The 25,310-nt window shown below is 37.7% G+C and overlaps 1 protein-coding gene across 2 annotated transcripts in view; it reads right to left on the reverse strand.

Moving 5' to 3' along the window:
• drp2 (dystrophin related protein 2) overlaps nt 1–25,310 on the reverse strand; it is a 94,343-nt gene that overhangs the window by 35,559 nt on the left and 33,474 nt on the right. The window contains exons 6-11 of one of the 2 annotated variants that reach the window (XM_067388483.1): nt 18,131–18,277; nt 13,932–14,010; nt 10,171–10,231; nt 6,544–6,605; nt 6,019–6,093; nt 261–462 (exon numbers count right to left, since the gene is read on the reverse strand). In XM_067388483.1, coding sequence (XP_067244584.1) covers nt 261–462; nt 6,019–6,093; nt 6,544–6,605; nt 10,171–10,231; nt 13,932–14,010; nt 18,131–18,277 — 626 coding nt within the window. Of the gene's footprint in view, nt 1–260; nt 463–6,018; nt 6,094–6,543; nt 6,606–10,170; nt 10,232–13,931; nt 14,011–18,130; nt 18,278–25,310 lie in introns of those variants that run through there. The other variant, XM_067388493.1, reaches the window with a different exon arrangement.

The raw sequence follows: 25,310 nt of genomic DNA on the forward strand, positions 1-25,310 counted from the left end.
TCACTTTTCCCCCTAAAAATCTCAAAATTCATTTTAATGCAGAAATGTTTTTCACTTTTTAATGTATTTCTGAATTAATTAACAGATAGAACAAGAACATTAAGTCACAGACCCTTACATCCCATAAAAAGGACAGCCCTTTATGCACAGGCTGTGACTGACCAGTAAAATTCTCGCAGACAGCAGGAGGGTGCAGAGTTGGTTTGACATCATTTGTGGGAGCAGGTCAAAGGGGTTGTGGGTGACATTACCGTCAGTACCTGTCGTAAACGTTCAGCAGCCAGTTGAGACACATGTCGACGCAGAGGGGGATATTGATTAAGACGGACCTCTCCTCCTCTAGTCTCTCGTACAGGGAAGTGAGAGCGTGGATGACCTCGACCACATCCATCACATGTTCGGTGTGCTGCAACTCCTGCTGTCTAAACACGTCCACCACGCTGCTCAGCTTCAACAGGTCCACTAGAAAAAAACACACATACATATAGGCCAGATGCTTATTACTCCATCTGGAGTGTTAACTAATTGGATTTGACTGCTCTAACATCATTTTCTCTGGCCATCTCTAGCGCAGCAGTGAGGGTATAGGGTTAAGGATGTATGCTGATGTCATCCTAATTGGATAATGAGCTGAAACATGGAAGCAGAGAGGCCACGGTGCTTTCAGGGTTAGATGGGTAGACAGAGACACTAACAGGCTTTTTGTTGATGCTCTTTTTATACAGCCATCCTCAATCATCATCACCATTTCTATAGCAATTCGGCTAATGACATGGACTAGCAAACCATGAGGTGCACTGAGAGTAAAGAGAGAGAATGGAAGAGAGAGAGAGAGAAAACAGATGCAAGCAAGCAGTAGATGCTGTCCTGAGAGACACTAAAATGCAGTGGGTTCAACCTACTTAAAGGGATAGTTCACCCAAAAATTAAAATTTGATGTTTACAGTGGGTACGCAAATTATTCAGACCCCCTTAAATTTTTCACTCTTTGTTATATTGCAGCCATTTGCTACAATCATTTAAGTTATTTTTTTCCCTCATTAATGTACACACAGCACCCATACTGACAGAAAAACACAGAATTGTTGTCATTTTTGCAGATTTATTAAAAAAGAAAAACTGAAATATCACATGGTCCTAAGTATTCAGACCCTTTGCTCAGTATTTAGTAGAAGCACCCTTTTGATCTAATACAGCCATGAGTCTTTTTGGGAAAGATGCAACAAGTTTTTCACACCTGGATTTGGGGATCCTCTGCCATTCCTCCTTGCAGATCCTCTCTAGTTCTGTCAGGTTGGATGGTAAACGTTGGTGGACAGCCATTTTTAGGTCTCTCCAGAGATGCTCAATTGGGTTTAAGTCAGGGCTCTGGCTGGGCCATTCAAGAACAGTCACAGAGTTGTTGTGAAGCCACTCCATTATTTTAGCTGTGTGCTTAGGGTCATTGTCTTGTTGGAAGGTAAACCTTTGGCCCAGTCTGAGGTCCTGAGCACTCTGGAGAAGGTTTTCATCTTTCCCTCGATTGCAACCAGTCGTCCTGTCCCTGCAGCTGAAAAACAGCATGATGCTGCCACCACCATGCTTCACTGTTGGGACTGTATTGGACAGGTGATGAGCAGTGCCTGGTTTTCTCCACATATACCGCTTAGAATTAAGGCCAAAAAGTTCTATCTTTGTCTCATCAGACCAGAGAATCTTATTTCTCACCATCTTGGCAAACTCCATGCAGGCTTTCATGTGTCTTGCACTGAGGAGAGGCTTCCGTCAGGCCACTCTGTCATAAAGCCCAGACTGGTGGAGGGTCACAGTGATGGTTGACTTTCTACAACTTTCTCCCATCTCCCGACTGCATCTCTGGAGCTCAGCCACAGTGATCTTTGGGTTCTTCTTTACCTCTCTCACCAAGGCTCTTCTCCCCCGATAGCTCAGTTTGGCTGCACAGCCAGCTCTAGGAAGGGTTTTGGTCGTCCCAAACGTCTTCCATTTAAGGATTATGGAGGCCACTGTGCTCTTAGGAACCTTAAGTGCAGCAGAAATTTTTTTGTAACCTTGGCTAGATCTGTGCCTTGCCACAATTCTGTCTCTGAGCTCTTCAGGCAGTTCCTTTGACCTCATGATTCTCATTTGCTCTGACATGCACTGTGAGCTTTAAGGTCTTATATAGACAGGTGTGTGGCTTTCCTAATCAATTCCAATCAGTATAATCAAACACAGCTGGACTCAAATGAAGGTGTAGAACCATCTCAAGGATGATCAGAGGAAATGGACAGCACCTGAGTTAAATATATGAGTGTCACAGCAAAGGGTCTGAATAATTAGGACCATGTGATATTTCAGTTTTTCTTTTTTAATAAATCTGCAAAAACATCAACAATTCTGTGTTTTTCTGTCAATATGGAGTGCTGTGTGTACATTAATGAGGAAAAAATTAACTTAAATGATTTTAGCAAATGGCTGCAATATAACAAAGAGTGAACAATTTATGAATACTTTCCGTATCTGCTTACCCCCAGGGCATCCAAGATGTAGGTGACTTTGTTTCTTCAGTAGAACACAAATGATGATTTTTAACTCCAACCGTTGCGGTCTGTCAGTCGTATAATGCATGTCAGTGGGAACTTCATCTATAAGAGTCAAAAAAACATGCAAAGACAAATCCAAATTAAACCCTGTGGCTTGTGACGACATACTGGTGTCCTAAGACATGAAACGATCGGTTTGTGTGAGAAACCGAACAGTATTTATATAATTTTTACCTCTAAAACACCACTATGTCCAACTGCCCTGCACATCCTGTTAGTGAGGTCAAAAACGCGTTCTGATGATGGAAGTGATCTCTTGCTCTTTGCTTCAATGAGTGCGAGACATCACTTCCGTTGTCAGAGCGCGTTCAGACCTCACACACCGGATATGGAGGGCAGTTGGACATAGTGGTGTATCGTTTCATGTCACAAAGGTTTCATTTGGATTTGTCTTTGCATGTTATTTTTACTCTTACAGACGAAGTTCCCATTGACACGCATTATACGGCTGACAGACCACAACGGTTGGAGTTAAAAATCATCATTTGTGTTCTACTGAAGAAAAAAATTAACCTACATCTTGGATGCCCTGGGGGTAAGCAGATAAACATCAAATTTTCATTTTTGGGTGAACTATCCCTTTAAAGGCAACTTTTCACTGCTAGAAGTTGCCTATTTAAAACAAAGGTGTAGCCTGATGACACCGAGATTGAGTGCTGAATCATGGGAGATTTCATCTTCACCTCACAGCCAGGGGAAAAGAATCCAACTGGGCACTCATTCATGAACATGATTTCTGCCCAAGATTATTGAAGTTACTGTTGTATGAAGCAGAGCAGAGCAGAACGAGCAGAACGAGGCCACTGGAGAGGTTGCTAATGAGAGACGAGCACAACACACAACTTGAGAGCAGCAGAACTTTTATTATGCCACAGATGGCACTTCTGCTTCTTCCGGTTAAGCGTACATGGGGTAACGCAGCACTGTTTTACCATATTAGATACATTTGAGTGTGTTGAAAATGATGTTATGGTGCTCGGCGGCTGCTATGAGACACTTGTTGCACACTGCAGTAAGCTAGATCGATATTAGAATATCATATTAATATAATCAAGAAAACAATAAGATTAAACATGTTGAGCTATATAACAATGATTAGTTTTCTGTCTATAAATGTATCCAAATAGTTGTTCCCTTGTCTAATAAAACATATAATATATTAAAGCATCTTAAGTGTTTCCATGGTTTTTACTAAATAAAACCAGAAATGAAGGATAACGCAGGAATGACTTCATTGACAGACGACACACAGACATAGTCCATGTCCTGGTTAAAATTGCTTGTTTCTCTGGATTTAAACCTTCTTTGAAACATTTTGGATAATGTAAGTACAAAAGTCAACAAAATATAACACTGTTCTAGTGGTTTTTGGATATTTTAATCCAAAAATCTTACATATTGTGCCTTTTAAGTAACCTGAACAATTTATTCATGTCTTCTTTATGAAGATCATTCTATAAACAGGTACCTATGTGGAAAAAATGTTCACATTTGTTCATATGTGGGGGCAAAAAAAGACTATCAACAAACAGCTGATGGCATATTTTAGTGTTACTGTAGACTAAATGAAAACCATCTATAACTAAAATTAAAGGTGCCCAAGAACATGTTTTCAAAAGATGTAATATAAGTCTTAGGTGTCCCCTGAATGTGTCTGTGACGTTTCAGCTCAAAATACCCCATAGTTTTTTTTTTATTATACATTTTTTTAACTGCCTATTTTGGGGCATCATTATAAACGCAACGATTTATGCAGCGCGGCCCCTTTAAATCTCGTGCTCTCCGCCTACGGAGCTCGTGCTTGCCTTGAACAGCTATAAACAAAGTTCACACAGCTAATATAACCCTCAAAATGGATCTTTACAAAGTGTTCGTCATGCAACATGTCTAATCGCGTAAGTGTGGTATTTCTTTGGATGTTTACATTTGATTCTGAATGAGTTTGAGGCTGTGCTCCATGGCTAACGGCTAATGCTACACTGTTGGAGAGATTTATAAAGAATTAAGTTATGTTTATGAATTATACAGACTGCAAGTGTTTAAAAAATGAAAATAACGACAGTCTTGTCTCCGTGAATACAGTAAGAAACGATGGTAACTTTAACCACATTTAACAGTACATTAGCAACATGCTAACGAAACAAAGACAATTTACAAATATTACTAAAATATTACTAAAAATATAATGATATCATGGATCATGTCAGTTATTATTGCTCCATCTGCCATTTTTCGCTATTGTTCTTGCTTGCTTACCTAATCTGATGATTCAGCTCTGTACAGATCCAGACGTTAATACTGGCTGCTCTTGTCTAATGCCTTTCATAATGTTGGGAACATGGGCTGGCATATGCAAATATTGGGGGCGTACACCCCGACTGTTACATAACAGTCTGTGTTATGTTGAGATTCGCCTGTTCTTCGGAGGTCTTTTAAAAAAATGAGATTTATATAAGGAGGAGGAAACAATGGAGTTTGAGACTCACTGTATGCCATTTCCATGTACTGAACTCTTGTTATTCAACTATGCCAAGGTAAATTCAATTTTTGAATCTAGGGCACCTTTAAAATGAAAACTGAAAGCGGCTTTATGTCTATCTGTGATTTTAGTTAACAATACTAATATTAATTCTGAAATTTCTTTTATATTTTGTGAATGGCATTGTCATTTCATTTTTTAGTGGACATTTCAAAGACATTTCAAGGTCTCCTCTTTATCACTTTACTAAGTTTTGACTTGAGCACACTTCTTAAGCCTCTTACTTTGAATTGAAAAAAGAAAAAGAAAAGCAGTGAAAAGTCTGCAATGTCAAATTAAACTGTAAAACCATCGACCCTGTTAACTTTCTGAAGTATGTCTTCAAAAATTATGGTACAATGCATTTTACTAATGCTTAAAAAAGAAGCCAATTTTTAATTGATTACATACACTTTTATAGAAATATATACTTAAATATACGCTCTATAAAAGGATCCATTTATCCTGTTCAAAACTCTCCACAAAGAAGAAGACTGACATTCAAAAGTAGCAGGGCATTCTGAAGAAATAAAATCTTTTGCAAGACACATATGAATCACAAATATGTGTATATTTATATTAAGTACACAGTGGAGGGGCTGAAGGAAACAAGGGAACTGCCGACGAGAGAGAGCTCCTGTCTGGACAGTGGCAGATAAACATCCACCCGTAAAGCGTTTCACATGGGGAACTGTGGATAATTCCTCATGCAGATTTCTTAATTACCACCCCCGAAGAAGAACAATCACACCAATTATTAGGCTTAATTAAGCTGCATAAAAATCAGTAGGCCCTAATGAAAAAGACAGATCAGAAGCTCACAGCAGGGCCGACCCTGTACATGAATAATCAATAACGTGGGCTCAGAGAGCAGGAGAGGAAAAGGGCAAACCAATGGGGGTGCTGCTTTTTACATACATCTTAAAGCCTTCTGCACGTGCCTCAGCTTCATGGCCGTCCGGTATGCAGAGAACTTGATGTTATTCAGGTCCGCTGTGAGAGAACAGCAAAAAGAGAGAATAACATAAGGAAAGAGAAAAAAATTTGCAAAGGAATTAGCAAACAGAGACAGAAAGCAATGTGTCACTTCAGTGGGGTTGAGATGTTTATGCTCATGCCATGCCGGTGTGTTTAGACTACTAGCGTCACATCGCATCAGATTAGCACACACAGTAAACGCCCTTTAATCATGATTAATTCGAAGCTATGGTTGTACGGTTGGCCCAGCTGCCCTCGGGTTAACGAGAAAGCTGTCGACATTTCTGGGGTGGGATGAAATATTAGGTTATAATTAGAGGTCCAGGTAAAGAAATCGAGCTCAGTGTGAGACCATCTTCTAGTTGGTGTATTTGAGCTTGTGTGTGTCCACATCACGGTTCCCCAGTGGGAAGTAGACACATAGAAGATATAGGAGCAGAGTTTAATTGTGTTTAATTGCCTTACCCAGAGCCTGGTATAATTCAGTCATCTTTGGATGGTCCCAGCAGGTTGTCTGAGCCTGATGGCTATAAAAGGGAGAGAAAGAGAGAGAAATAAGAGCAGAGTAGTGAAGCCAAAAATAGAAAAACATCGAGAGAAGAGGGAGAACACATGTGTGAGAAACATTAAAGAAACAGTTCACCCAAAAATGAAAATTCTGTCACTCATTCTTTCATTATTTATTACCCTCATGACACTCCAAACTCACATGACTTTGCTTCTTCTATGCACAAATGCAAATTTTAGTCATTATGGACTGAAACATTTCCCCTCCGTCTCTCATTTGCACATGCCGTGCTCAGTAGTGGGTTCAACCTATTTAAGTAACCTGAACAATTTATTCATGTTTTCATTCTACAAACTAAATATGTGAAATATGTTCACATATGCACATATGTGGGGAGAAAAAGACTATCAACAAACAGCTGATGGCAATTTTTACTGTACTATAGACCAATTTTGGAGCAGACGTCACATTTAAGTCACTCGCAGATGTGCGCATAGTGTTGGCAGAAAAACAGCATTAACAAGTGGAGGAAAATGGGCAAAATCCACAGAATAAGAAAAAAATGTTTTGTTGTGCCTTTGGATGTCTTCAATTTTATAAAATACCATTGTTGAAGACGCCCTTTGAAGCTTAACGCAGACGTTTATGTAGTAAGTCAAAGACTGGACTGATGAAACCTGCAATGATAAGTCTACTATTAAAGCATGAATTTGATGTAAACAGCAAGTAAACATAATGTGCAGTTCAGAGGGGACATACATACATAGCAGTTACAGCATGAAATAATATTATTATTATTAACGCGAAATAAAATAATATATAAACCTATAACATTTTACACGGATAACTTTTAAATATAAAACATTTTAATCTCTCAATTCTGAATTTTTTCTTGCATTTGTGTGTTTATATCTCCAAGTTCAGACTTTATAACTCGCAATTGTGAGTTTATATCACAATTCTGAGGGAAAAAAGTCAGAATCGCGGGATATAAACTCGCAATTCTGAGGAAAAAAGACAAATAACAAGTATATCTCACAATTCTGTTTTTCCTTCTAAAAATTGTGAGATATAAACTCGAAATTAACTTTTTTATTCTTTTATTCCATGGCTTCCACAGACTGCTACCGCAGCCACCAGGTAGGCTCCGCCCACAAAAAAACATCATCGCTGTTTGTAAACACAAAATTGATCTATAGACTATATGGAAACAATCTGTAACTAAAATGAAAATGAAAAATTAATGTCTATTAATGTCTATCTGTGATTTTAGTTAACAATATTACCTAATTAATTCTGAAATTTCTTTTATATTTTGTGAATGGCATCATCATTTCAAGATGAAAACATTTCAAGGACAAGCTAAAGTGTCCACTTATCTCATATCTGCATATTTAAATTTGGCAACTGGTTAAGGATGCACACAGGGACCGTTTCTCAATTTTTGTGATAGAACAAAAAAAGCTATTTGGGTTTGGAATGACATGAGGGTGCGTAAATTATGTCTGAAACGTAATTCTTGGGTCAACTGTATTTTTAAGTACACTGTATTATACAAAAAAAAAAATGTTTAACATTCAAATCCTTTTTTTTTTTCTTTAAAAAAAAATCACTATAGTAAAAACCTGTAAATTGTTCAAATGTATGTTACTTAAAGGATTAGTTCACTTTCAAATGAAAGTTAGCCCAAGTATTACTCACCCTCAAGCTATTCTATGTGTATATGACTTTCTTCTTTCTGATGAACACAATCGAAGAAATATTAATAAATATCCTGTGAACAGAATCAATGAGTATGAGCCATCTATCATAAAAGTAAACCACATGGCTCCGGGGGGTTTAATAAAGGCCTTCTGAAGCGAAGCGATGTGTTTGTGTAAAAAAATTATCAATTAATTATCTTCCGCCAGATCGCCTTCCCTATTCAACTTACAGAAAAAGCTTAACAGTTCTCTTTTTTCCATAAGTTGAATACAGAAGGCAGTCTGGCGGAAGCTAGATGTTTTACTTCATAACTTATTAAATATGGATTTTTTTTTTTTTACACAAACACATCGCTTCAGAAGGCCTTTATTAACACCCGGAGCTACATGGAATACGTTTATGATGGATGGATATGGATGGAGGCACTTTTTTCAGCTCATACTCGATCCCGTTCACTGCCATTATAAAGCTCGGATGCATCAGGATATTTATTAATATATCTCCGATTGTGTTCATCAGAAAGAAGAAAGTCATATACACCTAGAATAGCTCGAGGGTGAGTAAAGCTTGGGCTAATTTTCATTTGAAAGTGAACTAATCCTTAAATTGCATGCATTGAAAAACTGTGAGTAGTTGTAAATATACGTAATTTTACTATAAATTTTACTTGTTTTTATTTTTTGAAAGTAAAATCTAAAAAAATGTGTATAATTTGTGATAAAAACTTAAAAGCACTTTTACAGAAGTCCCAGCACGACAGATCACATATGATTTTTATTTAAATAATTTGTTTTTATCTAATTGTTATCTAATATCAGTACATTGGGGTGTTTTGTGTTTTTTTTGGCTATTATTTATTGTATTACTTTAGCGTCATGTGTGTTACTCTGATGCCATTTTGTCTTGTGGTTATCAGTCACATTATAACATACCACTTAATTTAATATGCAGTTACATACAGGCACCAAAATATCATCCCAATAAGATAATAAGAGCTAGATAAATCCGTGTGTGCTACATGCTTTACTGCATCAACCACCTGTATTCATGCACTCTGCAGCCACTATAGCACCAGCAGCCATGAAATAAAGATATAAGATGAATAAATAATAGGAACGAATAAACGAGTGAGAGGGACTGAGGAGGGAAGTTGGCCAGCTGTTTATTCACTCATCATTACCTGCGCTAATGATTACATTGATTGGCCAGTGACATGAAAACCTTCTGTTGCATAATTTTTACCCTGTGGCTTGTTCACACAGACCACCCATATTGTCCCTTCTCACCATTTGGAATGAAATTGATTTTTTCGTTGTCTGCTCCCTTTGACGTCAGTGTTAATAATGTGTTCTTGTCATTCTATCAGCCAATTGTAATTCCATCAGCAGTTATGACATAATTTCTGCACGTAACTTTTTAAGCCAGTGAACTGAGCTGTAGCTGTGATTCCAATAAATGCTATTTTCAGGTTTTTTTTTATAGTTTTAGTTAATAATAACAACACTGATTGCTATGAATAAAGATTTCAAATGGTAACGTTCTAGGGAACTACCACTGAGATGAAAAGGAATGCTAAAGGAAATCTTTCAAACTATTACTTTTCTCTCGACTGAGGATGTTAACCTCTGCAATCCCCATCCAACACAGACTCTGTTGGGACTCAAATGAACTCAAATTATTAAAAATGGGCTGGGCTGCATTACAAAAGGAATGCCAGAGCTGAAATGTTGTTTTCTTTTTTAATCTCTGTGCAATAATCTTCTGCACCAGGGATCAGTAATTGAGTTTTCTTTCTATTCCTGATAATCTGACATGCCCATCTCATAGTTTTTCACTGTCTTTCTCATTCTGACACTCTGATGGTTTACGGCTGGACTTACTTGATATAGTATGGCACTTTGTTGGGGGATATGGCACGTTCCCAAGGAATCTGCACAGAGCCTGGAGTGACAAAGGAAGAAAGAGGGCAATATCAATCAGACAGACATGTCGAGCATGAAAAGCTATTTTGAAAATCTCAAACGGCACAGCTCAAGGTCCTTCAAGCATACTGCTTCCACACGGAGAGGCTATTAAACAACAGTTGCACCTCAAAAGTGTTCAGAAAAGCTTTTCTGTAAGTGGAGCTGTGTAAACTTCTTTATGTGGAACTTCTAAGGTCAAACGCTGCTGTGCTATGATATACAATTGTAAAAACTGAGAGCTATAGACAGTGAGGTCATTTAGGGAGCTTTCACCCCGTCTTTCTTTTCAGCTGCTTTTACACTTTAAAAGGAATTAGATATCAGCACACTTAAATTCTCAGTTTATGTAACGTTACAAGTTTTATCCTTCCCTCTAGTCAGTGGTGAAACAAGTGAGGACAGGACGCCACCTCCGCATATGGCTTTCATAAGTAAACTATACTTCTTTATTTCTCTATCCTTACTCTGTTCCAGTGAAATCACAAAATAGAGTGCCACAAAATACATCACCATTACTGATATACTGAAACACTGACATTTTAAATTGATTTTATTTTGACTATTTTGAATAATTAACTAATAATCGCCAAAACTGGTTAACAAGTTTTTGTTAACTTTTATCTGGAATGGATCGTATTTATCCAAGAAATAAGCTGCATCCTCCAGAGGTTGCATTTGAAGTCTGCATACATCAAGGATGTCTTATTTAAGAAAAGTAACCATAATAAAATTGACTGTTATTCCTCGTGAGGTGTAAAATACTGTAATTTCATTCTTACTTTGCAATCTGACAGTTACTTTTCTTAAATGAGACCACCTCAATGACATATGCATCCTTCAGATGTGACCTCCGGAGGATGCGGCCTTCGAAATGAGACACCGCAACAGACTACCTGTCATTCTGGAACTTATACTGCCACCTACTGCCCTGGATGTATGAAGTTTGTTCTTTTTTGACCATAGGTGCATCCCAATTTGCGTACTTATGCACTATTCTATGACGTTTTTAAGTATAAATATTGCAAGTAGCGTGTTCACACTGAAAATTCCAAAAAGAAAAAGTACACTTTAAATAGCCGGATGATGTACTAAATTAACAGAAAAAACAAATGCTGCGTCCCAATTTGCATACTATCCGTCCTAAATAGTATTCGAAAAAATAATTAGTATGTCCCAAATTGTAGTATGTTGAAATGAGTATTCCAAAGATACCCGGATGGTCTACTTTTTCCAGTTAGAATTTGAAGTGCAGATCCGTGCACCCTTCTAACGGCTAATATTGCTCATAACACATTACGCTGTGGACGAGGATTCGATTAGAACTACAAATAAGAGTAAAAAGTGTTAAAAAACTACAAAAATGACGGATGTGCGAGACTGACGGTTAAGCAGAGCGGTTAAGATAAAGGGGCTTGAATGTTTAATAATCAGTATAACCTGACGAAAAGATATTTATTAAATGTTATCCACATTATATTTAATCTGCAACAGTATTGTTGTTACGGATGCTGGTATATCAAACACACGGCGAGGAAGAGTAACGTATAATAAGTCTTTACTAGATAATCCACAGGGAGAAACACAGAATCCAGAGTAGAGCATACACCAAACAAATCCAAACACAAACAACTGAACACAGACAGGAACTTAAATACACTGACACAAACAAGCTAAACAGGTTAACAAGGGGGCGTGGTCCAATGAGTGTCCATGGTGACTGAATGTGGCGGGAAACAGAACAAAGGAACACGTGACAATGCAAACAAACAAACTGAAAGTCCATGTGACTGTGACATTTGTGAACTTTTATAACGATGCGTTTGATCATTAACTTTTAAATGCATCATTATGCAAAGATGAGGAGAGTTATTGCATGAAAGACCCATGACTGGCAGATCAACGTGTGACTACATTTCTCTCCGAAATGGTACGAAATTAAATTTAATTAAATAAAGGATTTTAACTGTGACAAGATGATTGACAGGGTAGTTTAAACAGTTACAGGTTGCGTAACTAAGCAACAGAACGTCCGTTAAAGACGCAGTTATGACAAGGTAGTATGTCCCAAAGCTTGCATACTCTTCTGCTACACACTTTTTCTTTACAAAAACAGTACATACTTTTATGACGTAGTATAAGTTGGCGAATTGGGACGCAGCAAAAGTGTGGAATGTTGGACACTTTATGCACTCAACTGTCGCAGCTTTAATTACGTAGTCGAGGGGGGGGGGGCTATCAGACTCTGATGTTAAAGTCGGCATGAAGCAGAAATTGTGATTGTCTTTTCTTCTCTACTGTGACGTCTATCCGAGTGAAACGGCATCTGAAAAGAGAGGGTGGGACTTGATTTCGTCCTTCAGGAATTGATTGGATCGTTGAAAGTTGGGCGTTGCTAACAAAATGGAGGCAGATCTGAATACCCGTTTGCAGTCAGTGGGGGATTTCTCTCCACAGGACTCACTAAACAGCGAGAGAGTGCGCAACATAGATGCTGAGCGAGCGTTTTTGGTTCATTCATATGGAAGTTGAGCCTCACGCTCGCGTGTAAGTTAAGCGTGACACTCAACTTCCATAGAAATTAATCTAAAAACGCTCTGGTCGCTTACTCTGCTCCAGTGGACACGCAGCCTGACTGACTGAGCATGTCCTCCATCAGGTTCCTTTCAATGTTTGAGGCTACTGTACACCAGCATTTTCCCCTTATGTCATTGGATCTGCTGGCAGTTCCAGATAGCTCCGCCCTTGCGCCATGGCATGTGACAGGAAGAGACGATGAGTTGTTTTGAGGGGGGAGGGGAGGTTAATGTTTTTGATTAAAGATTACGAGGGCACATGAATTAAAAAAAATAAAATAAATGAAGTGCACGGATAAATTATTAAAAATAAATACTACAATATTCCATAAAAAATAAGAGTTGTCAATTTTGATTTCATGCCGACTTTAAATGACAAAATAACCTTATAAAATTCACAAACTACGCGGATGAGTAATGCATAAGTACATAGTGTATAGTGCATCATTTGGGATGTAACTTATGTTTTCTTTTTTTTTTATGTTGTCTCATACTGTATGCATCCATTATGGACATTCTTGGATTCAATCTCAATAATTGTTTGTGCATTGTTGGTGGTTTGTGTTGATACACTACTAATACAGCCTTTTCTAGAATACTTTTATGTCTGGATTCTGCATTTCATTTGTATAGATCACATTAATGATATTTCTCTAAATTTCTTTTCATTTATTTATGCAGAAACTTTTTAACGTTTTAATAAGCCAAACATGACTGAGTGCACCTTTAAAATTCCATTATGAGTCCTGAAAATTTGAGAGAGCCATTCTCATTTATAACTGAACTGTGTGCGTAGGTTGAGTCCAAGTAAAGATCTGAGCAAAGAATCTGAGTCTAAATGCTCTCAAGTCCATGACAAGACCAAGACCATGTAAATATGGTCTTGGACACCAGACTGGCCCCGGAGTCTGATCTTGAGTATCACATAATACATTTGTAGCAGGGACTGTCTTTGTCCTTCAATGTTTCACCGGACATATCTAATGTGACAGTGACAATTAATAAAGATACAGTTCACCAGGTCCACTTGAAAACCCCACTCCAGTGAGCTCCATCAACCATTCCTCACTCTCTACAGCTTCAAATGAGTTATACCACACTTACTGGAAAGGAAGTGCTGTGATCCGGGGCCAAAATCTCTGTGGGCATCTTGCAATTGTTTTAGACGTTCTTCAATAGACCCCTTGAGTAAAAAGGGAGAAAGAAGAGTGAATTACTTTACATACTAAATAAGAGTTCTCTGATTGTGTAATAGAATGGTTCACAAATGGTTCAGAATGTCAGATGGGTTTATAACAGCATGGCAGTGAGCAAATAATGACAAAATTTTCATTTTGGGGTCCCTTCAAGTTTTTCTATAAATGGACCAGTACCAGTCTGCTGCCTCCAATCAGTTTTTGAAGAATACAGACTGAATAGATGAGCAGTGACTGAGATAAATGCTCTGGAAAGCCTGTGAGCAAGTTATAAGGAAAATGGTGAGGGTGTTGCACAAGAAGTTTCCCAAGAGTAATCAGCGTCTGTCGTTGTCACCACCAACCAGATGTCTCTGGGGAAAGGTGGACTACCTAATTCTGAGTTATTTACAATGTAAATCATTCAGAGGATGTCAAAACACTGACATATACAAAGGCCAGCAAATCCACTCAAGCATGAAATATTTTCTTTCCCTCACTCTCTTCCTGTATTCTCTCTGTTTCTGGGGGGCATTTCAAGGACAACCAACACTGCTTTGCAATAACACAAAGATAATACTGTCCCGTGTAAAGACAGACATTTCTAATGGTAAAGTGACGACAAAGAAATTTATAGTAAAGATATCACAGGTATAAATTACATTAAAATGTATTAAAAAAGAAAATACTTATTTTAAAGGTGCCCTAGAATTAAACATTTAATTTACCTTAGTATAGTTAAATAACAAGAGTTCAGTACATGGAAATGGCATACAGTGAGTCTCAAACACCGTTCGTTCCTCCTTCTTATATAAATCTCATTTGTTTAAAAGACCTCTGAAGAACAGGCGAATCTCAACATAACACCGACTGTTACGTAACAATCGGGATCATTATTATGTACAACCCCAATATTTGCATATGCCAGCTCATGTTCAAGGCATATTAGACAAAGGCAGGACGTCTGCATGTGCACAGCTGAATCATCAGACTAGGTAAGCAAGCAAGGACAATAGCGAAAAATGGCAGATGGAGCAATAATAACTGACATGATCCATGATATCATGATATTTTTAGTGATATTTGTAAATTGTCTTTCTAAATTTTTCGTTAGCATGTTGCTAATGTACTGTTAAATGTGGTTAAAGTTAGGCCATCCTTAAAAATATTTTGGTTTGCAGTAACAGTAAAAAAAAAAAAAAATAAAAAAAATAAAAAATAAAAAAAAAAAAAGAGTCGGTAGGTCGGTCTATATATATTTTTTCAAGTTTCAATGTAAAAAAAAAGTTAAATTTTGGTGATGGTGATTACGTAGGTAGGAATTTAAACAAATTAGCATATCGTGACGTCACTGACTGGGTCTTTCAACCCGTGCCTCGGGTTTCCACTGTCAGGCCTAAAGCGGGCGTGCTAGTGCGTGCCAGGGCCAGTCGCGTTTCCACTGTCACTTCCGGGGCTTGATCGTGCCTCATCGGGGCTTCCTCGGGGCCAACGGCCCGGGTTTTTCCGCCCGCCGAATAATTTGGTCCAAAGCGGGCCAGCTCGGGCTTGAGGAGGGAGTGGTTACGAGCAAAGGTGGAGTTTATCTGTGTGTGGAGACGGAGGTGCCGATGATTACATGTAGGTTACCAGCTAACACCAGCATTAAAGACTTTTAATATCATTTTAGCTCAAAACTAACTTTCAGACAGCAGCAAGTGTTTTAAATAACTTATGTTTGTGATCCGATGTGGATTCTGATCACCAAGACTATGCGTGCTATTACCATAATACACATGGTAAATACGACGGCTTGAAGAAATCAGACAAATATACGTAGGCTATCACAATCATGTAATTATTTTATCTGTCAGCACGTCTCGTCTCTCAACGGGTTGAGACGAAGCGAACGCACCGGCCATAGTGTGACATCCATTAACCAATAATTCCAATAATCAATAATGTAAACATAGATGACGGTTTTTATTTAAAAGAAAGAAGGTAGCCTTCGTTTGTATGTAGGCCTAGGCTATTTATATATTTACAATACTTACTAAAATATAATTAATATTATTTTATTGCTTTTGTATTAGTTGTTTGAAGAGTAAAACAAAAATTGGTCGGTCTTAACGCAAATTTACAACCGGCAAGTCGGTTGTAAATTTGAGTCGGCCCTAAACTGACAGGGTCGGTCGGGTTACAGCAAACAAGAATATTTTTAAGGATGGCCTTACCATCGTTTCTTACTGTATTCACGGAGATAAGACTGTCGTTATTTTCATTTTTTAAACACTTCCAGTCTGTATAATTCATAAACACAACTTCATTCTTTATAAATCTCTCCAACAGTGTAGTTAGCTATGGAGCACAGCCTCAAACTCATTCAGAATCAAATGTAAACATCCAAATAAATACTATACTTACGCGATTAGACATGCTGCATGACAAACACTTTGTAAAGATCCATTTTGAGGGTTGTATTAGCTGTGTGAACTTTGTTTATGCAATGTTAAAGGCAAGCGTGAGCTCCGTGGGCGGGGAGCGTGAGCATTTAAAGGGGCTGCAGCCTAAATCGGCTCATATTTAATGATGCCCCAAAATAGGCAGTTAAAAAAATTAATCAAAAAAACAAAAACTATGGGGTATTTTGAGCTGAAACTTCACAGACACATTCAGGGTACATCTTAGACTTATAGCACATCTTTTAAAAAGATGTTCTACGTCACCTTTAAACTGTAACATTTCACATTATGTCAGTATTTACTGTATTTTTGATCAAATAAATGTAGTACCTGGCTAGTACCTTTTCCAAAAATGGCCACTTAGGAGCTCCAAAGCCCAATTGGTAACAAAATGATCTGATGGCTAGAGAAAGCTATTAAAATTACTTTTACATGTAGCACATATACTAAACCTACATCGCTTGGCTCTGTAAACAGTTGCTATATTGCTGGCCGATTCAGACAGCAATTGGCCTCCAAAAGCAATCGTTTGGAGGCTATAAATAGACAAAAACCACACCAAATGGCCAATCATTCAGGCAAAAGACATCATGTACTCTCCAAAAACAATGAATGGAAAAACAGCGCGGTCTGGGATGCAGAAGAATAACAGTGATGTGACTAGTGACAGGTGCACCTGTCATACGAGCTCTGATTTCTGAATGTATATAATCATAAACATGCCTCTATTGTGCATATGCGGAAGATAAACAGCACACACATTCTTGGAATCATCTTGGCATTGGCTAAAAGATTTCTCCATCAAGATTTACTACAATGACAATGGCTGGAGAATATGCCTCCTCAAGATGTCACAAAATCCGACGGCACTGCTTGGATATCATAAGTAAAACTACCATTTGGAAAAATAAACTTTCAAGGTGGGCTTATTTGTTTGTGAGAGTCTAAAGTATATGATTGTATACAGTTTTACAACTTAAACAGTGCATCATTTCTTAAATAATGATGATGGAGAGCATATCATTCAGGCAAAATCTCACGTAAACAATGGACAATATATCAATATATTACAATCATTTTAATCGATTGACAGCCCTAACAAACATATGAACATCTGAGCATTAAAAGCCAAGGATTCTTCAACACAGCATTTCTTATGGCATTCATACAACAAACAAAACGAAAAATGCTCACAGACAGTAGTCCTGCAAGTTTCCTCTCACATTAAACACACCCAAACTGCTGCAGATATGCATTTCATATTTTTCAATAACTGGATTCACACACTCCCACACACTCAAGTGTACTTTTCATTCTTCCTGCATCTCGTTCCGGCTGTCTTAAGCTCATATAACACATAAAACAACCAGATGCAATCGAAACACTCAATTTCATTTTACATCTTCTCTATTTTCTCGTTGGAAAGGCCTTTGTTTTCCCATGAGCATGTAGACAAAAGGCACTCCCCGTGACCGATGATAATGGAGCCATCACCGCTCCCAGCCAGGCAGGACCAGTGTATTATATTCCATCTTCTAAGATCCGTTTTTCATAGTGTATATGCGCAAACTTAGTTGGCTGGAGCCAGCGCTGCTAACGGTGACCGGTGTACTGTATGATCTCCATAGGGGTCCATTAGTTATGGTGGGCAGGTAAGGATGAGATAAGGATGGTGTGATTTCACTACCTGCAGAAGTTTCCATCTGTTGTTGAGGTGCTCCAAGGCTCTGGCGTTGTCCATAGACAAGTGCACGTCAGATATGGCCAGCTGATGGGCCAGGTCATTTATGTGTTTCATTCCTTCCTTCACCTGGGTCAGCTCTTCTTTAAACAGCTACAACGGAAAGAGAAAATAAGATGGATGATCAACATTACACAACATTTTCACTTAAATTAATATATATGAAGAGCTCAGATGCAAAAACTTCCAAGTCCATATGACATGTTTTCTTTTAAATAAGCATTTTGTACCAGGCTCCTATGTTTAGGTTCAGTAATTTCACTTTAATGGAATTGAAAAATGTATTATTATTCAGTTATTGAAATGCCTTATTTTCAAAAATGTCACTTATGTCAATTCATTGGTCCTTCCCTCACAATGAACAACACTGCAATCCTCATCCATGCACTGGTTACTTCACGTATTGATTATTGCAACGCTCTTATTACTGGTCTTCCTTCTAAACTTCTCTATAAACTTCAGTTGGTTCAGAACTCTGCGTCTCATGTTCTTACTAGAATTCCTTCTATTGTGCACATTTCACCAATTCTTCAGTGCCTACACTGGCTTCCAGTGAAGTATCACATTAATTTCAAAATTCTGCTTCTCACATTCAAGGCACTTCACAACCTCGCTCCTCCATACCTTACTGATCTTCTTCATATTTACACCCCTTCACACACTCCAGGATTTATACACTTAACTACCATAAGAGCCAGAACTTTTAGCCATGTGACCCCTCGCCAATGGAACTCTCTCCCTCTCGATATTCGTAAAAGTGACATTCTTTAAAATCATGTCTTAAGAGCTACCTTTTTACACAGGCTTTTTTTTAATTATTAGCCTGTACTGTATTCTACTATATCTATGACACATGTGTGTTGTTAAGTGGTTGTATTCTGTGATAAGTGGTTGTATTCTGTGATGCTAATGGGATTTGTTCATTGTTATTCATTTATTTATTTATTTATTTTTATTCTTTTTTATATTATAGTTTTGTTAGCTTGTAAGGAAAATGACCTTGGGTGTTATGAAAGGTGCCGTTAAATAAAATGCATTGCATTATTATTAACCAAATTGAAAATCTTTGCAAAACCAGAAAAGCAAAAGTCCATGTGTGTGTGTGTGTGTCTGTGTGTTTTTTTTTTTAATTTTTTTATTTTTTAAATAAATTCTACAATATATACAGTGGGTACGGAAAGTATTCAGACCCCCTTAAATTTTTCAGTCTTTGTTATATTGCAGCCATTTGCTAAAATCATTTAAGTTCATTTTTTTCCTCATTAATGTACACACAGACAGAAAAACACAGAATTGACATTTTTGCAAATTTATTAAAAAAGAAAAACTGAAATATCACATGGTCCTAAGTATTCAGACCCTTTGCTCAGTATTTAGTAGAAGCACCCTTTTGATCTAATACAGCCATGAGTCTTTTTGGGAAAGACCAACAAGTTTTTTCACACCTGGATTTTGGTATCCTCTGCCATTCTTCCTTGCAGATCCTCTCCAGTTCTGTCAGGTTGGATGGTAAATGTTGGTGGACAGCCATTTTTAGGTCTCTCCAGAGATGCTCAATTGGGTTTAAGTCAGGGTTCTGGCTGGGCCATTCAAGAACAGTCACGGAGTTGTTGTGAACCCACTCCATTATTTTAGCTGCGTGATTAAGGTCATTGTCTTGTTGGAAGGTAAACCTTCAGCACAGTTTGAGGTCCTGAGCACTCCGGAGAAGGTTTTCATTCAGGATATCCCTGTACTTGGCCGCATTCATCTTTCCCTCGATTGCAACCAGTCGTCCTGTCCCTGCAGCTGAAAAACAGCATGATGCTGCCACCACCATGCTTCACTGTTGGGACTGTATTGGACAGGTGATGAGCAGTGCCTGGTTTTCTCCACATATACCGCTTAGAATTAAGGCCAAAAAGTTCTATCTTGGTCTCATCAGACCAGAGAATCTTATTTCTCACCATCTTGGCAACTCCATGCGGGCTTCCATGTGTCTTGCACTGAGGAGAGGCTTCCGTCGGGCCACTCTGCCATAAAGCTCCGACTGGTGGAGGGCTGCAGTGATGGTTGACTTTCTACAACTTTCTCCCATCTCCCGACTGCATCTCTGTAGCTCAGCCACAGTGATCTTTGGGTTCTTCTTTACCTCTCTCACCAAGGCTCTTCTCCCCCGATAGCTCAGTTTGGCCGGACGGCCAGCTCTAGGAAGGGTTCTGGTCATCCCAAGCTTCTTCCATTTAAGGATTATGGAGGCCACTGTGCTCTTAGGAACCTTAAGTGCAGCAGATTTTTTTTTTTTTGTAACCTTGGCCAGATCTGTGCCTTGCCACAATTCTGTCTCTGAGCTCTTCAGGCAGTTCCTTTGACCTCATGATTCTCATTTGCTCTGACATGCACTGTGAGCTTTAAGGTCTTATATAGACAGGTGTGTGGCTTTCCTAATCAAGTCCAGTCAGTATAATCAAACACAGCTGGACTCAAATGAAGGTGTAGAACCATCTCAAGGATGATCAGAAGAAATGGACAGCACCTGAGTTAAATGTATGAGTGTCACAGCAAAGGGTCTGAATACTTAGGACCATGTGATAATTCAGTTTTTCTTTTTTAATAAATCTGCGAAAATGTCAACAATTCTGTGTTTTTCTGTCAATATGAGGTGCTGTGTGTACAATTATGAGGAAAAAAGTGAACTTAAATGATTTTAGCAGATGGCTGCAATATAACAAAGAGTGAAAAATTTAAGAGGGTCTGAATACTTTCCGTACCCACTGTATATATATATATATAGGGGTGTGTAAACTCTTTGAATTGCATGAACAGGGCAAATTCTAACTATTTTGTTGTCTGGGAAACATGGGAATCTGGGAATCATTCTTTGATTAATTGAAAGCTCGAAAGAACAGCATTTATCTGAAATAGAAAGCTTTCGTAACATTATGTACTACCATTCAAATGTTTGAAAGAAATTAATACTTTGATTCAGCAAGGATGCATTAAATTGATCAAGAATGACAGTGCAGACATTTTTAATATTACAAAAGCATTCTCTTTTGGATAAATGCTGTTCTTTTGAATCTTTCTATTCATCAAAGTATCCTGAAAAAAAAAAGACCTTTTTAAAAAACTTTACAAAAAAAAAAAAAAAAATCACACTAATCCCTGTCTTTTAAACAGTAGTGTATTGTATTATAGACAGACAGACAGACATTAGACAGACAGACAGACATTAGACAGACAGACAGACAGACATTAGACAGACAGACAGACAGACATTAGACAGACAGACAGACAGACAGTAGACAGACATTAGACAGACAGACAGACAGTAGACAGACATTAGACAGACAGACAGACAGTAGACAGACATTAGACAGACAGACAGACAGACAGTAGACAGACAGACAGACAGACAGTAGACAGACAGACAGACAAACAGTAGACAGACAGACAGTAGACAGACAGACAGATTTTCATTGTGTTACTTCTGATCTTAAATTTAAGCATTATAACTATGCCTGCTAAAAATGATTTGAAGGACGAAAAAAGTTGTGATATCGACAGGCTGGCCACAGGGTGGATATTTTATAAGTTTAAGTAAACTTTTATTCCATTCACAAGTGGTCCATTTTCAATACATCCGCCACCTGAGCTTGCTTCCTTCTACACATTTACATTGAGGTGCTACACTGGGCATAAGTGCAAGAGAGATCCAGTCTGTCAGTGGCACAGAGTGAAACTGCACCAAATGTCGAAGTGTGACAAGAACGTGTGTGAGAGTGTGAACTGGTGGCAAGAGAAAATTTGAGAAAAAAAAATGCAGAGAGAAATATTTTTGTAAGTGAAAAGATGAGTTGAAATACACCATCATTTTGGGTGGATTTTTGAATGTTTCTGAAAGAAGTCTCTTATGCTCACCAAGGCTGGATTTATTTGATAAAAAAAAAATACAGTAAGAACAAGTAATATTGTGAAATTGTATTACTGTTTAGAAGAACTGTTTCCTATTTGAATATATTTTAAAATGTAATTTATTCCTGTGATAGCACAGCTGAATATTATCAGCCATTACTCTAGTCTTCAGTGTCACGTGATCATTCAGTAATCATTCTAACATGCTGATTTGGTGCACATCAATGCTGAAAACAATTGTGCTGCTTAATATTTTTGTAGAAACCATGATACATTTTGTTACTGTTGTTTTTTCTCCAGGAATAAATAAAAATTCCAGATTTTCAATGTGGTCTCAGACTTTTCAACCCTACCGCATGTAACTGCAGGAGCCTTGACCTTATGGCCTGTTCATACCCTTGACATGCAGCCAGGAAAACGAATGGAAAAACTCTTAAGTCTGCATGACTTGCAGTGTGCTTGCTGGTTCTGACAGCAGGGGAAACATTGATAAATGCTCCGCCTCCTGTCAGAGCATAGCACGAACATGTCAGTTCTGCTTCAGTCTGAGTTAAAAACTCAACATATTGCATCAGGGTACAGCTCCAGGCAGACAAACTAGTTAATTATTTAATTGCACAGCTGCAATGACATGTACTGTACTATTTACAAAAAGGCACATTACATCACAAAAACATGTTTACATTAATAGAGAAACAGAAATACCATTTCCACACAATAAGTAATCTGTTGGGACCTGAATGGCAGAATATAATTTCAGACTCACCGATGCACAAGGTAGTACTGCAGATAGATACCTACACTGTTCCATATTTATAATAATTCCACTTATCTGCACGGAAACAACCATGATCATATCATCAATAAAAAGACCTCGATTGTACAGCTGTGGGAGTTTGGCTTTGTACATCATCAATGGTAGATTATGAGGGGAAACATTAGGTAGATATGATTTGCACTCAAGTCTTTGAAATAGCATGGTAGATTACAGGATAACATATTCAGATCTCTCATCATCTTTCAGTGTTTTTATTGTTATGAGCCTAATCTCTCTGTTTAATTAGTCAAATGACAGAGTATAGTATCTTAAGGACAAAACTAATAGCAGCATACAGCCTAATGAGCTGTACTATATTAGAAAACCATAAAACACACTGGCTGGAAAGTGTAGAAAGGACATCCAGTAAGAAAAAGGCCAGAAAGTAAAAATGGCACTGGATGGATTATGACTGCCATTTGCTTTCTCGATCTCCTTCACACTACAATATACTGTTAGGACAGCTTAGATGACAATTGGTATGCACCTGTCCAACCTCCAGAATCTCCAGACTGAAGAAACGGGCAGGTAACATCATCATATATATCTCACCCACTGTAGGACACATTTGCACTTCTGCCCTCAGGCACATGCTATAGTTTTCTGTGCACTAGAACATCCAGCCACAAGAACAGTTTTATTCCACAGGCCATCTCCACTTGTAACAGCTAGCATAGGGATGTGCCCAAAGCCAAATACCTTATTCAGCTTCAAAACAAATAACAAATTCCACCGAATATATAAAAAAACATTAGGTGATACAGTCACTTCTCATGTTTGCTGGATAACAGGTGAGCCTGGGGATAACACTATATAATACATAAAACTCTCAAATAAATATGTAATAATGAGTGTGTCACATGGACACACTTTTGACTGTCTGCATTGTTCCCATTTGCCTGTTCTCTTTTGGCTCCTAGGTTACTCATTACCCTCTTGTTTGTTACTATAGTTACTCTAGTTCACCTGTGTTTATCCAATTATGTTTGCTCCTAGTATTTATATGCCTGTTTCAGTTCTCATTTGTCAGTTCTCGTTAACGCTTATGCTGAGTTCTGGTTAATCCTCCGTTAATAAAGTTTTTTTTTTTTTTTTTGCATATACAGGTGCTGGTCATATAATTAGAATATCATCAAAAAGTTGATTTATTTCACTAATTCCATTAAAAAAGTGAAACTTGTATATTATATTCATTCATTACACATAGACTGATATATTTCAAATGTTTATTTAATTTTGATGATTATAACTGACAACTAAGGAAAATCCCAAATTCTATGAATTAGAATATTGTGAAAAGGTTCAATATTGAAGACACCTGGTGCCACACTCTTATCAGCTAATTAACACTCTGAGGTCTGACGGTATCGCCGGCGATACCACCGTGGTTTTTTTCTTATCAGTGTGAAAGAGACTCAAAATACTCAGTCAATGTTGCACATACAATTAAGAGTTATACACCATTTTAATCTGTGGAATATCTTCTTTCATTTGTGTACACTCAGAGTAAAAACAGAATGTTGTGCTTTTTGTAAAATAAAGAAAACTAACATGATGCGTGATCTCTCCTCTCCCTCTGAACGAACTCCAATCTGATAGTTCTCAGAAAATGAACTGTAACTTAGTGAATACTAATGACAAAAAAATTACACTTATGTCTAAAAAAACGTTAAGATGTCAGGTTTTAAATCATGTAAGTCAAATCGAAAACAAACCTTCTTTGTTTATGTAATCTGTATGAAAAGAGAGCCATGTCAGAAATCCGTGATTCAGCTCATTATCTGCTAATGCGGCCACGCCCACGGAGCCAGCGCTATTCAGACGCAAATTCAGTCAATACATGCATTAATTATCTCAATCGTGTATTTATTGTCTTGAAAAGTGTTTATCTGGATGTAAAAGTCATGGTTAGCGATCTCTAGAAGACATGCAGTTACTTCCTGTTTACTTGTCTTCTACAGATGAAGTTTAGATGAGTTTTTGTTTCTTTAGCGCCCTCCTGCTGCTGTATGAATTGGAAACTCCATTCATGGAATAGCCTCTTCTTCTTTTAGATGAATTTGTGGACTAAAATGCACAGAGCGCCCTCCGACTTCAAGGATGAATTGAAAACACCAGCGCTCATAGTAATGACAATGAATATTAAGTTAATATAACTCCTCTGTATAGAAAATTGACATAAGCATATGAGAATCCAATATTTCTCCAAATGTGCATGCTTTTAAACTAAAAGTCTATATTCAGACTCTTTGCATCACAGAAATACATTATATTTTAAAGTATAATATAAAACCATTACTTTATATTGTAATAATATTTTTCTGTATGTTTCATATATCATAATGAGCTTGAGACATCACAGAAGGTTTTTTTTTCACAGCCTACCTGACTGAAATGCCTCATTAATATGCAAGT

The sequence above is a fragment of the Chanodichthys erythropterus genome, chromosome 1, assembly GCF_024489055.1.
Source record: "Chanodichthys erythropterus isolate Z2021 chromosome 1, ASM2448905v1, whole genome shotgun sequence".
Lineage (NCBI taxonomy): Eukaryota > Metazoa > Chordata > Actinopteri > Cypriniformes > Xenocyprididae > Chanodichthys > Chanodichthys erythropterus.